This window comes from Onychostoma macrolepis, chromosome 12, assembly GCF_012432095.1.
Source record: "Onychostoma macrolepis isolate SWU-2019 chromosome 12, ASM1243209v1, whole genome shotgun sequence".
NCBI lineage: Eukaryota > Metazoa > Chordata > Actinopteri > Cypriniformes > Cyprinidae > Onychostoma > Onychostoma macrolepis.
This window is the reverse complement of record NC_081166.1, coordinates 8,450,666-8,465,683: the sequence shown is the minus strand read 5'-3', so window position 1 is coordinate 8,465,683 and position 15,018 is coordinate 8,450,666. Positions and strand designations below refer to the sequence as shown.

Sequence of the window (15,018 nt, the reverse complement as noted above, 5' to 3'; positions counted from 1 at the left end):
TCCGAAATTGTATTGTTGGTGAATATAAAAAAGTAATTTTTTAAATAATTATTTAGGCTATAACTAATTTTGTTATGATTTCAGCTGCCAGTAAAAGTCTAATACTCCGCTTAACACATTTTAGCATGTTTAATTTCATGCCACATTATTCTGCATATTTTCCCTTAACATGAGCACAGAGCAAACTAAATTTCCTTTGGTTTTGTTTGAATTCATAATGTCCCAGTAGATAAGGTTGAGGAAAGAATTAATCAAACTAAGGGAACCCCAGTCTAGAGGTCACTGCCATCATTTTTTAAGGTATTTTTTTAAAGGTGTTTGTGGTGTTTATCTCATGCCGAACTAAAATTCAAAAATAATCTTCAAATGGAGCAACAAATTTGGCACACCACGGTCTCCCAATAGTTAGAACCTCCAGCTGTTTTTTTTCTTTTTTTTTCTTTGAGTGACAGGTGATGGGCAGCTGAATCCACAGCTAAGGTGGGCTGCCTCACTGGAGGTGGTCTTAAGAATATCTGCCGAAATGCCTGGCCACATATGAACTGCAGTGATGCAGAAAGGATTTTGATGATATGAAAAGTCTTGTAGAGAAAACAAGAAATAGGGAATCATGACTCAAATACACATTTAGGAGACTGTATGCTTGACACAGTCTTGATCCTACTGAAATGAGACACATGGTCTAAATAAGGATAAAGAGATACAAATTCAGTGTTATTTATGTGGGCAGCAGCTCACAGAATTCTTGTCACATACAGTGTAAATTTACATGTACATTTTTGCCAATCACTTCCTTGCCAATGTGATTTAATTACAATTACACAGGAGTTTATAGTTTTCTTTAATGCACATTTTAAAATAATTATATATATACAATTTATATAAATACACAACTATTCAAAAATTACATATCAGTAAGTTTTTTTTTTTTAAAGGTTCCATAGAATGGAAAACTGTATTTACCTTGGCATAGTTGAATAATAACAGTTCTGTACATGGAAATGGCATACAGTGAGCCTCAAACACTATTGTTTTCTCCTTCTTAAGTAAATCTCGTAAATGCAAAAGACCATTGAAAAATAGGCGAATCAGAACATAACACCGACTGTGACGTTACAGTCGGGATCACTAATATGTACGCTCCCAACATTTGCATATACCTGCCCATGTTCTATGCCAGCCACCAGCCGAATCATCAGAAGTTCTGCAGGTATTGTGAAGAAACAAGCAAGGACAACAGCGAAAATGGCAGATCGTGGAAAATAAATGTTATGTTCCAGGCTGTGCAGGGGATGTGAAGTGCAGGGATGGGCTGGTGTCTGTATTCAAAAAGGCACAGAAAACAAATAACGCGTTCTAATAAAATAACGTGAGCCACTAAAGGGACATGGTTAGCTTCTTGCTAGCGGTAGCCTGTTACATTACAGAACATAATATTTCACTTACCACATAAACAGAGTAAGGAGAGGTGACTGAGGATGATGGCGAATGATTTATAGATCCTGAGCACCACTGACAAGCATCTGATCTTGTAAAATGTGTGGTAAGTACTGCCGCTCCATAGTATAAACAGAGTACGTGCAATCGGACTTCTGGAAAGACCCTTGGTGAAGGGATTCAGTTGCTCACTTTCATTTGGAATGTCCCTATAAATGGCGTTCCCTTCCCGAAGTGCCCTTCAAGGGTGCAAAAAAGCCGTTTGGAATTCACTCTAAAAAGCAATCAAGCATTCCAAAGCAGTTTCAATGCCCTGCATATTAATAGCGGCTCCCTCATGTCCGCATTTTATTTACAGTATAATTACCCAACGATATAACTGCGCGAGACAGTATTGAAATATATATTTTCCCTGTGTTTCCTTCCTGCTGTGTGAGTTACTGAAATGAGCCGCACTGTGAAACAGACAATCAGAGCAGAGCTCAACATTATTATTCATGACCCTTCCAAATAAGGTAATAACAGACCATTTCATTCTAGGGACAAATCCTAGGGTTTTAAATGGACATGTAAAACCGTTTCTGGAGATTTTTTGCCCTTAGCTAAGCCACATACTTTTTCAATTTAAAATATTGTATCAATGCATTCTATGGCACCTTTAAATAAATTAATAATTTTCTTCAGAAGTTTGCATTTAATTGATCAAAAGTGACAGTAATTGCTCCTGAAAATTCAGCTTTGCCATCACAGGAATATATAACATATAAAATATATGATGTTATTTTAAATTGTAATAATATTTCACAATATTACAGTTTTGTAAGATACAAAACATAAAAAAATCGACCCCAAACTTTTGAAAGGTAGCATGTATATACAGTACATAATTAACAAAATATGGTTGAAAAAATATCTAAAACATAATAAATACAACACAATGAATTAACAGTGAATGATAAATATCTTTATAGCTTGAACCATGTGTTCGTGTACCATAACCATATTCTTTTGAAATGTCAGAAAACACATTCATGATGCCTAAGCATGAACTGAACTTTGACCTTTTAACTGACCCAGGCCTCATGCTGAATGTAAAGCTTGTTTGGCTTGTTGACAGAACCACATGCATGCACAAGGCAAGATACAGTTGTCTGTTTAACTCCTTCTTGGCTTTGGTATGTATGCTATGACGTGGGAGAGACACTTAGACATTCATCATAACAAATATCATAAACAAAGCATGTTCATTCTCTGTTTTCATTCTCTGATATATACACTGAATGGATTACAGAGTACTGACAGACTACAAACCAACCTTTGTTACTACACAAAGACCCAGTGGTAAAATATACATCATTCACCATGTCATACACAATGTACATTCCCAGATATACAGCATTCTTAAAGTGGGTACACACATAAACTGGATGCTTATGTACAATGGCATAATTGTTAGATGAGCATATATTACCCAAACACACATGCAAACATTCAAATATATAGAGTTCTTCACAAGCACACAGTGAACAAACATTGTTTAACATAATCACACAACTGGGACACACACTCTCATCGCCATGTCACAAGTAACTGCCAGCCTGTCTACACATGAAAGCAAAACAGGTGCAGAGGATCCTTGTGTCTGTTTAACAACAATGCCATTTGTCTTTTGACCAAAATAAAGCTTTCAAACGTTTTCTTATCAGATTACAGTGCTCTTAAAGGAACAGTTCACCGAAAATAAAAATTTCCTGAAAATTTACTTAGGCCAGATTTGGAGAAATGTAGAATTACATCACTTGAATGGGTGCCGTCAGAATGAAAGTCCAAACAGCTGATTAAAATAATCCACAAGTATTCCACATGACTTCAGTCCATCAGTTAACATCTTGTGGAGTGAAATCTGCAACAACAAAACAAATTCATCAAGACATTTTTAGCTAAAATAAATATCCTCTAATATTGCTTTCTACTGTGAAAAATCCATTTAATCTGAATCAGGAGAGAAATATGCACAGATCAAGCACCATTTATAAGCAAAAACCCAATCCAATTGAATTCTTAACAAATATGTTGGTGTTGGATTTTGATATGAGAGGACAACAGGGGATGAACTTTTTTTAGTTTTTTTGTTTTTGAGGAAGCATTATTATAGGTTATGGTATTTTGGTTTGTTGACCTGAAGTGATGGTTTAAAGTTAAAATGCCTCAAATTATGAATTTCTTTATTACATGCGCATAGTTTCTCGCTTCAAAATATGTTAATTGATGGACTAGAGTCGAGTTGTGGAATATTGTGATGTTTGTATCAGCTGTTTGATCAGACTCTTGTTCTGACGGCACCCATTCACTCACTGGTGAGCAAGAAATGTAACTCTGTTTTTCAAACCTGTTCCGATAAAGAAACAAACTCTTCTACATCTGGGATGCCCTGATGGTCAGTAAATTTTCAGCAAATTTTCCCTATTTTATTTTAGCTCCAGAAGCCATTTCACTCAGCGATACATGCGTCATAAAAGGAAATAAATGATTGTCAACTTCCGTTTCATGATAAATTTAAAGGTAAAGTATGCAGTTATGCTATTATACTCAACGAATGGATGCTGTCTGTTTGTACACCCAATGGCAGATGAGAGTGAAACCCTGTTTGAAAAAAAGGAATTTTTTGCACTTCTGTTTAGTGATGAATTTGCACATTTCAGTTATATTTAGTGATTGCGGCCATCAGTAAATTATTTCTTATAAGAAAACAGGCCCTCTGTTCAAAAAGGATATGGGCTAAAAGAAAGCATGTGTGATGTGACATACGAAAATGACATACTTTTTTTTTTGTTTTGCTCAAAGCCTATAATAATCCATCTTAATGAGGTGTCAATCAAATGACTATTGTGTGTTTTTCCTCTGAGATTTTCAAATATTCTTTTGTCAATATATCTCACTGGCTTTGTCTAGCGAACTGTTTTCTCTCTCGCTATCAGAAGAAGGTGCAGTAATGAAATGGTCTGTTCTCTCACTAGTCTGTTAATTACTTCTCTATTTATTTAGCGGTTGTGCTGTGGTGATGGGAGGCCCTGGGGATTGTCTGACTCCCATGCTAAATAGCCTGCATTCCAATCCCTTGATGCCCAGACTAATACCATCCTCACTTTCATCTCCACGGCCTGACAAATTAGCACCCATCTGATTCCCTATAGTGAAAAATAAGGGGAGAAAGGGCCGCACAGCATCCTGGAGGAATCTTCTGACCACTGAAATATCAGTTTTCTGGCTTTTTATTTATTATAAATAACAATTTTATATACATGTATATTCCTGTTTTAAACATAATCACTACATTTTGTTAGATTTATGCTTAAAACAAGACAGAAAATACTATTATATAGATATATTTTGATATATAGAGAATTTTCTAAGCTTTATGCTTAAAATGATTAAAAAATATTTTTAAATATATAACATTATATAATATATATTCTAATACATTAAATATACTATATAATATTTATTATATATTCTATATATATTGTCTCAAGTAAATGAATCTTTACTGAAAGTTTTTGGGGATTTTTACTGAAAAACAATGTGCTGATCTAGAAAATATGTTTTGCAGTGTGTGCGAGGTTTAGCTTGCTAACCCACGCTGTCCCTGCATGCTCGCCCAGAGTACAATCACAAAGGCGGTAGGAACATTTAGGTAAGGAGGCAGAACCCAGTATGAATGCAGAGAACTTCAACAAGTCTCTTTCTCCTGTTTTTGGATCTGTTTTCCCCTTGCGCTTACCATGGTTGCTTAAAACGTTACTTGGCACAAATCTGATCCTAGGTCAGCATTTCATCATCAAACCGCTCCCTGCAGGAGGGCCTCTCACTCTGGCCTTTAGTTGTTGTGAGAGCAATAGCTAGAGTCTGTGTCTATCTGCATAAGAATGCTGCCCACTTCACAGAGGAAGGAGGAGGGCCGCAAGAATTGATGAAAACTTTTCCTGTTCCTCCAAGCCCTTTCATTCCCCTCTCTCCTGTTTCTCAAAACTTGGCTGAGATGTTTCACACAGTCCTGCCTATGCATTTGCACCACTTTCAGAAAGAAAACCTGCTTAAAAGATGGGTTTGAACATGTAAAATGCACACTTATGAAACAAAGACAGTGAAGTAACAGAAAAGTACAGACGCTGACCTAGTCAAACTTGATTATAAAACCAAAATATCCGCCATGCTTCCTCTAAGATAATCTTATCTGTAAGACAGTCCATGTTTAAATATTTAGTAATGCATTGGAATGCAGAAAAATACCCACTTTCATTTTAATTTTTTTTTTCTTCATATCATTGCTTCGGGGTTATTGAGTGTGCATATTTGTTTTACAATAGCTGAAAGTCTGAAAATGTAAATATAGTAAGGTTTAGGGTTAGAAAGTGGCTAATTGTCACACAAGTTGGCTGTATTTCAGTAGGCTAACAATAACGGTTTGAATGTTTGCATATTTTCATTTATTTCGAATCTGTACAAATCACATTGACTTTAATATAAGAACAACACGTCTAATGGAGCTCCTCCTCACAAGAAGTATGTGTGCGAGAGGGTCTGCATCTGCGTGAGAGAGGGAGAAAGGCAAATTGTGCAGGTTTCTCCTCCCATTGGCGACTTCGCACGATGGCAATGTTGAGCAGTGTAGGGTTGATCATGATCATGTGACAGACAGCTTTGGGAGAGAACAGCTCTGAACACAGAAACATCAGGCGCAACTACAGGAGTTTCCACTGCGCGAGAGACAGAGCCTATAAGTGAACATTGCCCTGCTTTAAAACCGTTATTCAAGTGCTCTGAACGACGACGACGGTCTGTGGAAAGTTCTGGGGAGAAGCAGTTTTCAACAGCTTGGATAAAGAAACGTTTGGTGGCGATAAAATATTCTCTGTAGAAGAGGACAGACGCGCAAATCTCAGCGGGCATGCGGGAGTTTTTGGAGTTATTTGACGGCAAACGCTCTACAAACAAATAAGAACTTTCGCGCAGATTCCTTTCGTTAATTGCGTCATCAGTTGTTTTTTAAAATCCGATGATTGGGGGTGATACAAAGTTTCAACACTGCGTTTGAAAAGTAGCAACATCGGGGCAGGAGTTTGGAATAAAACAGGGAAAACATATCAAACCCCTCCGTTTGCTATTTTTTTTATTTTAAAATTTTTTTTTTTTTTTTTTTTTAGGCGGCTGTCGTGTTTTCCCAAATTGTAACTCCTTTTTGAGTTTTTTCTTTTTTTTTTGGAGGGTAATATTTTAAACATGGTTGGGGAAATGGAAACGAAGGAGAAGCCTAAGCCGACTCCTGATTATCTGATGCAGCTCATGAACGACAAGAAACTGATGAGCAGCTTGCCAAACTTCTGTGGTATCTTCAACCATCTCGAGCGACTGTTAGATGAAGGTGAGAGTTCTATATAGTTCCTTAAAAAACAACGAATACACTTGATTTGGGTTCGTAAGAACTGTGGATGCCTTCAGATTTATCCTAAATATGTCTGTGTTTTTATTTTTCAGTTTATTGCTTGTTGTAGCTAAACAAGCTCCGGAGTTTTAAATATTTTTTTTTTTCATTCCAGTGAAGAATAACTTTTCTTGCACGCTACATTATTATGCCAGTTGGTGGCGACAAGTGGGAGTCGTTTAGTATGAGTGAGTGATTCCTCTTTGTATCTTTCACTCACTCACTGATTCGTTGTAAACATCGAGTCTTTTAGGACTGAAACTTGCTATTAAAATTTGCGTGTTGTTTATTAATCTAGACTGCAGACTTAAGTGTTTAAACATCATATGTGTTTTACTATAGAAGACAAAAGGAAAACGTTTAAGCTGGAAGTGACTTTAATACACTATATTATAGAGACAAAAAGTAATTTCTACATATTCATAATTTTTTTGTCCTCTTCCTCCATTTCTTGTGAACAGATTACCTCACTCATTCAGTGAAGAGGGTGTTGTTCTTTCAGTTAGTCCAACCAATGAAATACTACTTTACAACTGTGCTCAAATTTGATTGGCCTGTGGTTTACTCAATATATATATAGGCTATGAAGCCAGGAAAGCAGTCAAAAGGAATTAAAGATATGAGTCAGTACATGGAAGTAAATGAGAATGATTTGTTCATGATGAAAGAACACATTTGCTTAGGCCTATCACTTAAGAAGCCTGTTCAATCTTTTAGACTGTAACAGTCTAGAATCTTATGTGGCAAAATCTTATGTGGTTTAACAGGCATCGTAAAAGATTTCAAATGGTATAATTTTTCCCTAAATGACAGTAGCTGAAAACATTAGTTTGCTCAAATGAATCAATTACATGACCTGGAAACATCTCTGATCAAATCCACACAGACTGATTAAATCTGCACAGATGCATCCTATCACAGAACATCATTATAGGCCATGGCGCAGTTGGATGATACTCAGATTAGAGGAACTACTGGCTGTAATCAAGACTAGCCTACTTGTTGGTTTTGTGAATTTATTGGTAGGGCTATTTATAACATATACTACAGTGGCAAGTCATCTGCCTAGGCTCTCCAGACCAGGGGCACGTTTCCCAAAACCTTTGTTAGCTAACTATGGCCGTTAGTTTTCTGTTGAACTCTACTGGTAGCGACGGAACTTGCGACCTAGTTGCTTTTGGGAAACGCACCCCTGGTTGGTACTGTAAAGCAAGTTTTGTACTTAAAGCTGGCGTTTATTCAGGGTTGATGAACTTTTAACACATTTGAATGCTGCAGAACGTATATAACCAGCAGTTTTCCTCTGAGAATGCAGGGGAAGCTGATTCTGACCTGATAACAGAATCACTTCTCTCTTTCTCCTTCACATTCTAATCATATAGCCCATAGCCGTGGTTTATTTAATTCTCAGTTTATTGCTGATAATCCAGTGTAATAATATAAAGGTTATCACTGCAATACTTTTATGGTGAGAAGGGTGATCTGTTAGATTTATATCCACAGTATTTTGCAATCCATTTTAGAGTGAATTCAGTCTGTCTGGTTCTTTAGTACATTGAATCTCTCTAGATTCATAATAACTCACCAATAGCTTGTGGCATATTGAAATATGTGTCATAAATAACCTCACTTCCAGTTCCTCTGTTTAGAGCTAATTTAGCCTTGCCCGTTCTCTTTATTTAAGCATATTGAAAACTGGATGGAGCTCTTAAAATGTTGATTAGCTGAAAAATAGGTAGAATTTCTTTGGTCTAGATTTCCTCTCGCTATCAGAGGGGTTCAAAATCACCCACTGCCTTTTGTATAGCTTTATTGTCTCATATATTTTCCTTGTATGAGGATCCCAGTTCTGTCAGGTTATTGTAAAGAGGTTACTATATAATAAGCTTGGTATTTTGCTTGAGCACTTGTAGGCAAACTTTTTCTTTTTACACCCAGTGTGTTTTATGATGCCAGAGAACTCATTGTTTGTGTCTGCAGTTTCAAATGTGTTCTTTTGGATTTTTTTTTTCTTACCTACAGGTCAGCATGCTTACAGATTTTTAAAAAATGTACTGTTTATAGCACTTGCTGTTAGTGTGTATTGTATTTGTAGTGTTTTTAATTAATACAAGCCATTACACATAATATTTGATAACTCATATTTGTATTATATTGTGCTGTGTTATTGTTTCCTGGTTTTGTTAATCTCCAGCATGTGTTTTCTGAGTGCTGCTCTTTTCTTCACACTTCTTTGTGTTCCCTCTAAGGAACACATATTCTGCTGGTATGCTGCTTATTGAATTATTTGAGTAATTAAGCCATCATGGAAGAAACATATCTGGGAGAGGATCCAGAAGCAATGTCGAACCTCTCTTTGAAAACACTGTCTTTTCCTTATCTGATTTAGATATAAAACGGGACTACAGAGCCCCAGGGGGACCTACCAGTGAAATTGTTGCAAAATGTGCTTTTTTGCTCTTTTTACTGAAACCGTTCTGTTGCCTTTGATTGTTGCGTAGGATAAATAATATTGGGCTTGTGTTAACAGCATTGCACAAATGTTATTGTTGGAGGCACTTTCAATAAATAGGGTGCAAAATAAGGCCAGAAAAGTGGTCTGCCAAAAGAAGGTGCTTAACCTTCAGAATATCATCAACCCCAGAAGGTCAAATATTGTATGTTGTTTTTTTTATTTCCTCTAATTTCTCTAAATGAAGTTTAAACGCCCTGATTGAAATTAAATAGGCAAAATTTATAAAATAAACTAGAAGCTTCCCATAAATTCAAGAAAATTGTTTTTATGGTTTATTTTATATCAATAAACATCAAACAAACATTGAAACTAAGTATCTGTAAAATTAACTATGTGGTTCCCATAATTTAAAATATTTTATTGTATTTTCTATCAATAAATGTTAAATAAACATTTAAATTAAATATACAAAATGTATGAAATAAACTACAGGGTTCCCCTATATTAAATAAAAATATTTTTTTGAATTTTCTATCAGTTAACGTTAAATAAACATTCAAATTAAATACACAAATTTTATAAAATAAATTACAGGGTTCCCCTATATTAAATAAAAATATTTGTTTGATTTGTGTTTTTGCATACCACTTGGCTTAAAGTTTGCATCTTATGCAATGTGCCTTAAACATTGTGATTTTAGGGGTTATCTATCTTTATGCTTGTATTGAACTCTGCCACTCAGTAATTTGGTAGTTTTCTATGTCTCCATAGTGTCAAAGGGGTGAAAGTTGCTCCAGGCAAATGTGTTAGGAAAGTTAGAATTCTCAGTGGTGTCTTGACCTCTGATTGCCCTCACATTATGGTCTTCTTGGTTAAAGAGTAAAGCATGGTTCTGTGGTCACCCCTTCTAAACACAGACTGGCACATGAGCAATGAAGGGACGCCACTCTGACCTATGCATCATGTGACCGTGACAAGGGCACACACAATGATCACATGGTTCTTCATGAATCTGTCACCACTTCATGACTGTTAGAGGTGCTGAATGTTCCACAGACAGAGATCAAGTGTTTGTGTGTGTGTGTGTGTGTGTGTGTGTGTGAGAGAGAGAGAGTATTAGGTATGAATGTGTGTTTCAGGAAACATTTCGTCACTTTACACATAAAATTGTCCATTTATCTATTATTTAACATAATCATTTATATACATGCTGTCATTTATATGCATTTGTTTCAGTATGAGTGAGTCTGAGTGAGTGTAGTGTTATGACCTTTTCATCTCAGAATACATGTGACATCAGTGGTCTTTGATTATGACTGCATTAGGCTATTACCTCCTTAGCCAGATCCCGTGACACAGACAGAGCGAGATGCAGAAAGGCCTCTGGGACCAGGGCACAGGTCGGGGGCACGCAGACTAGACAGCTTCCCTCCAATTTCTGCAAAGTTCAGTCAGGACAGATGTCGCAAAATTAATATGCACTAAAAGAATTATTCTGAAACACTTCTCCATAGGGAACAGGTGAATGAAACAGGCTGAACTCACTGTTTAACTCCATGAAAAGCTACATCGGGGAGTCATACTAGTTATTATTATATTTAGCATCAGAAACCTTTTTATGGAATTATAAAACATGTTTTATTATTAAATTCATATTTTACGTTTATGCTTGCATTCAATAGTACCATCAAAAGTGATAGTAAAGCCAAAAAAATCTGTTTCAAATAAATGCTATTTTTTTTTACTTTCTATTCATCAAAGGATCCTGAAGAAATGTATCATGTTTCCACAAAATATATTAAGAATTGTTTTCAACATTGATAATTAGGGTTGTTCCGATTCCGATACTAGTATCGGAAATTCCACCGATACCACAAAAAATCTGACATCGGTATCGGCGAGTACTTGAATCCATGTACCGATCCGATACCATTCTTAAACAAGATCTATAGTTATGCGCGCTAGCTTTGCTTAACGCTGCAAAACGGAAATCAATTCTTCTTCGCTGCTCAGAATGCAAACACAGGAAGTTGTGCACAAGCAACCACTATTTAGAGCAGCAAAGAATAAATACAAACGTGCTAGCACATTGGCAGTAAATCACTCGCATATGCCACTAAATCTTCACCCTGGGCGACTAAATAGTGTATAATATTAGCCACTGGCTAATAAATGCTCAGATTATACTCGCCAGTGTGTGAGTTGGAGGCTATGTATAAGTTTAGCACAGATATATTTTGACTCGCTGAACACTCTGACTGAGCGCTTCAGAGTTTCACTCTCAGTCAAGCGATCTGGACTATTTTTCAATGCATCTGAATGAATGCGCAGCGCACCTGTATAGTTGTTATTCGATCTACGTCATCAATGTTCGCGGCGGCCATGTTGTTGACATAGAAACCACGGCAACTGTCAGTCTGTCAATTGACAAGCGAGGCAGCTTCGGTATTATCCATGGTATTATCGCTGTATTTTTTTTTAAACAGCGCGATGGTGTGTTGTGTAATACACGGCTGTTCTAACAGCAGCAATAAGAACCCCGGAGTTACCGTAAGCTCTAGTGTGAAGTGCACGACTCTCCGTCGCTTTGCTTTTTTCCTCACACGCAAAGAGAGAGAGAGAGAGAGTCTTACATGTAGCGCGTCAATTCTGCTTGGTATGTAAACGATAGTCTTTGTTGTATTTTCCTGTAAGAATAACGGAGTTCCTTTTGAATTCTTCAACTTTTAAGAACTGCCGTGTTCTCCGGTAGTAGGCGGGGCTAATGCGCAAGCGATAATCTCATTGGCTGGTGCTCACCTATAATCGTCCCTGGTTTGATTTCAGCAAATCAGTTCAAGCGAACGCAGACAACGTGATTAATATTCACGAATCCAGCAGCTCGTTAATCCTTAGTGCGTTTTATATTGTTCTTAGTAGAATTCATAGTATGATTATTATCTTATCAGTATTATTGATAGTTTCCCCCCCCATTTTTTAGAGAAACACTGAATGACCAAAAAAGCACCACCACCAGTTCAGTTAAAATGACTGTATTCATGGTTACCAAGTTTTAATTCTAATTGCTAAAGTTATATCATTAAATAATACTCGATTATCATAATACATTTATAATGCTTGACTGACTGATGTTAAGAGTGTACTTTTAGATATTTAAATAGATGTGCCATTTTCCAAACATTATATATTATATTTTTTTGTTTACTCGCCAGATTATCTATCTATCTCTATCTATGGTGAAGCACACCATAAAATAATTGTATCTATTCATACAGGTCTAGTAGTACATACAGCTGTATAACCAGATACACACCCAGGTATCGGATCAGTACTCGGTATCGGCCGATACCCTGAGCCTAGGTATCGGAATCGGTATCAGGAAGGGAAAAAGGGTATCGGAACATCTCTATTGATAATAAATCTTCTTGAGCAGCACATCAGCATATTAGAATGATTTCTGAAGGTTCACGTGACACTGAAGACTGGAGTAATTATGTTGAATATTCAGATTTTACATCTCAGGAATAAATTATTTTGAAAATATATTCAGATATTAAACAGTTATTTTATATAATATTTTACAATATTACTATTTTTATGTATTTCTGATCAAATGATTGCAGCTTGTGTGAAGCATAAGAGACTTTAAGAGACATTTTAAAAATATACCTCAATTTTGAATGGTAGTTTATATTCTATTATGTTTATATCATCCATTTAAATTTTGTCATTATGGAATTTTACACATTTAGATCTGCACTATGAAAAAACAACAACAGTGAAACAATGTTTAGTGAGAAATAATGTAGGACAGGACATGATTTCATCTGTCAGGAATTTATTGACTTCTGAAAAGTGGTCACACAGACAGTTGGTTTAAAATTAGGAATGCACCAACAAGGGAAGTCATTTTAGAGGCCGGCAAAAGCTTTTACATTTTGATTACAAAAACTGTTTTTTTCTTTTCTTTTCTGTGGCGTAACGTTCATAATTGGCCTCAACTGATTTCGTTCCCTGAGTAAAGCTAAATAATGTTTTAATGATGTTTAGATTTTTCCCAGTGGCCTTGCTGAATGAAAGTGCTTTGTTTGGCAGTGGCAGACAGATGTGCCTGGAGCTATGAAGTGACAGTTATAATGTTATTTTCAGGTCACATCTCGTGCCTCTGTGTCAATCCTCATGTCTTGTGTATTTGTGAAGGGGCTTCTCTGTGTGTCTATTTTTCTTTGTCTCCCTTTGGCCGTTTTCTTTGATAAGATAAATGTTGATTATCGAGCGTGTCTGTGATCTCATCAGTCTCCTGCTCTTCCCAGACAGCTTTGCTTGCATCTGTAAATACTCAATACTTATCTCACCCTTAACTGCCAGTTTGCCTGCAGCAGTCTTCTTGACACCAGCAGACAATCTCTCTCAGTCTAAATGCAATCAGCAATCATCCAATCACCACAGCACGTTAGTGCTGACCATCACAATCACATCATGATGTTGTAGAGTTCACAATCAGAGTGATAAGCACAAGCTGCACATTCTAATTTTCTGATGCCAGGAGAATCAGGGTGACCTTAAAGGAACAGTTAAAGGAAAAATCTATCATTTACTCGCTCGGTGTAGTTCCAAATCCTACTTATCTTGTAAAGAATGCTAATTTTGATGAACAGATCAAATGTTTAGTCTTTATGATCTAATAAATCTGCCCTCCCCTGTAGCTTTTAAGTGAAATATAATGCCTTTTAGGACATCATGTCAGGTTGGATATCAATGAGATAATCAAACATTATTGGTTCTTGCAGCACAACACATGACCAAACATTATTGTTATGTTTGTTTTAATAGTTATGGCAGAAGGCAAATTACTTAAATATGAGTCTGTTTGACATGCTATAGTGCATGAATTAAATGGATTACTTTTATACTGTACATTTATGATGTTTTTGAGACATATGCTATGGTTCAATCATTTTGGGTTGGTAATGAATAGTTTTACTCAGCAAGGATGAATTACATTGATGAAAAGTGACAGGAAAGATAAAATGGTTATTATATTTTTGTTTTGTTTAAATAAATGCAGCCTTGCTGAGTAGAATTTAATGACCCCAATTTTTAAAAACTAAATTTTTTTTTTTGAAGTTGTGTATATGGGAAGAGCTCTCAAAAACTCTCCTTATGTATTGCAGGCCAAATAACAGCTTATGGGCTCGAAACATTCAAAAGGGGATGTCATTAGTTATTGGTTAAAATGAATGTTGCAGTTGAAATAGATTTGCTTTCACCACAGGTATTTGGTCTGAAAAAGGCATTCAGTTTGAAGATATATTGTCAGAGCGAAGGGAAATATTGTTCTTGCATGTACACATTTGTTTTTACACCGTCACTAACAGCCTCACAATTGCAGTAACTGTGGTGTCTGCTCTCTGTGTGTGAGTCGTCGGACAGTTTCCTGGCAGTCGACGACTATCCAGATGGTTTCACTGTTTGCGGTCTACTCTTTCATCCCTCTTGCAACCTTTTCTATCTTTTATTATTTTTTTTTACCTTTCTTTATCACGTTTCCTCTGTTCATCTCAGCGGCTCTCATCTCTCCCACACTGCCACAGATGGCCAACTTCACTGTCTCTGTATGGGAGACTGTAATAATCTGTTTCTG

The 15,018-nt window shown here is 36.3% G+C and overlaps 1 protein-coding gene and 1 long non-coding RNA gene across 6 annotated transcripts in view; one reads left to right on the top strand and one right to left on the bottom strand.

Moving 5' to 3' along the window:
* Positions 1–2,175: 2,175 nt before the first annotated feature.
* LOC131550833 (uncharacterized) lies at positions 2,176–13,164 on the bottom strand. 2 transcript variants are annotated; one of them, XR_009273638.1, is made up of 3 exons: positions 11,711–13,164; positions 10,708–10,812; positions 2,176–3,340 (listed from the first exon to the last, which is right to left on the bottom strand). It is a non-coding gene; the product is annotated as an uncharacterized LOC131550833 (long non-coding RNA). The 2 variants fall into 2 exon arrangements; XR_009273637.1 differs by having other exon boundaries at positions 12,008–13,146.
* qki2 (QKI, KH domain containing, RNA binding 2) overlaps positions 5,717–15,018 on the top strand; it is a 36,432-nt gene continuing 27,130 nt past the window's right edge. Inside the window, exon 1 of one of the 4 annotated variants that reach the window (XM_058793267.1) lies at positions 5,717–6,859. In XM_058793267.1, coding sequence (XP_058649250.1) covers positions 6,718–6,859 — 142 coding nt within the window. In that variant the 5' untranslated portion in view covers positions 5,717–6,717. The remainder of the gene's footprint in view (positions 6,860–15,018) is intronic. The other 3 variants (XM_058793266.1, XM_058793269.1, XM_058793268.1) reach the window with 3 other exon arrangements.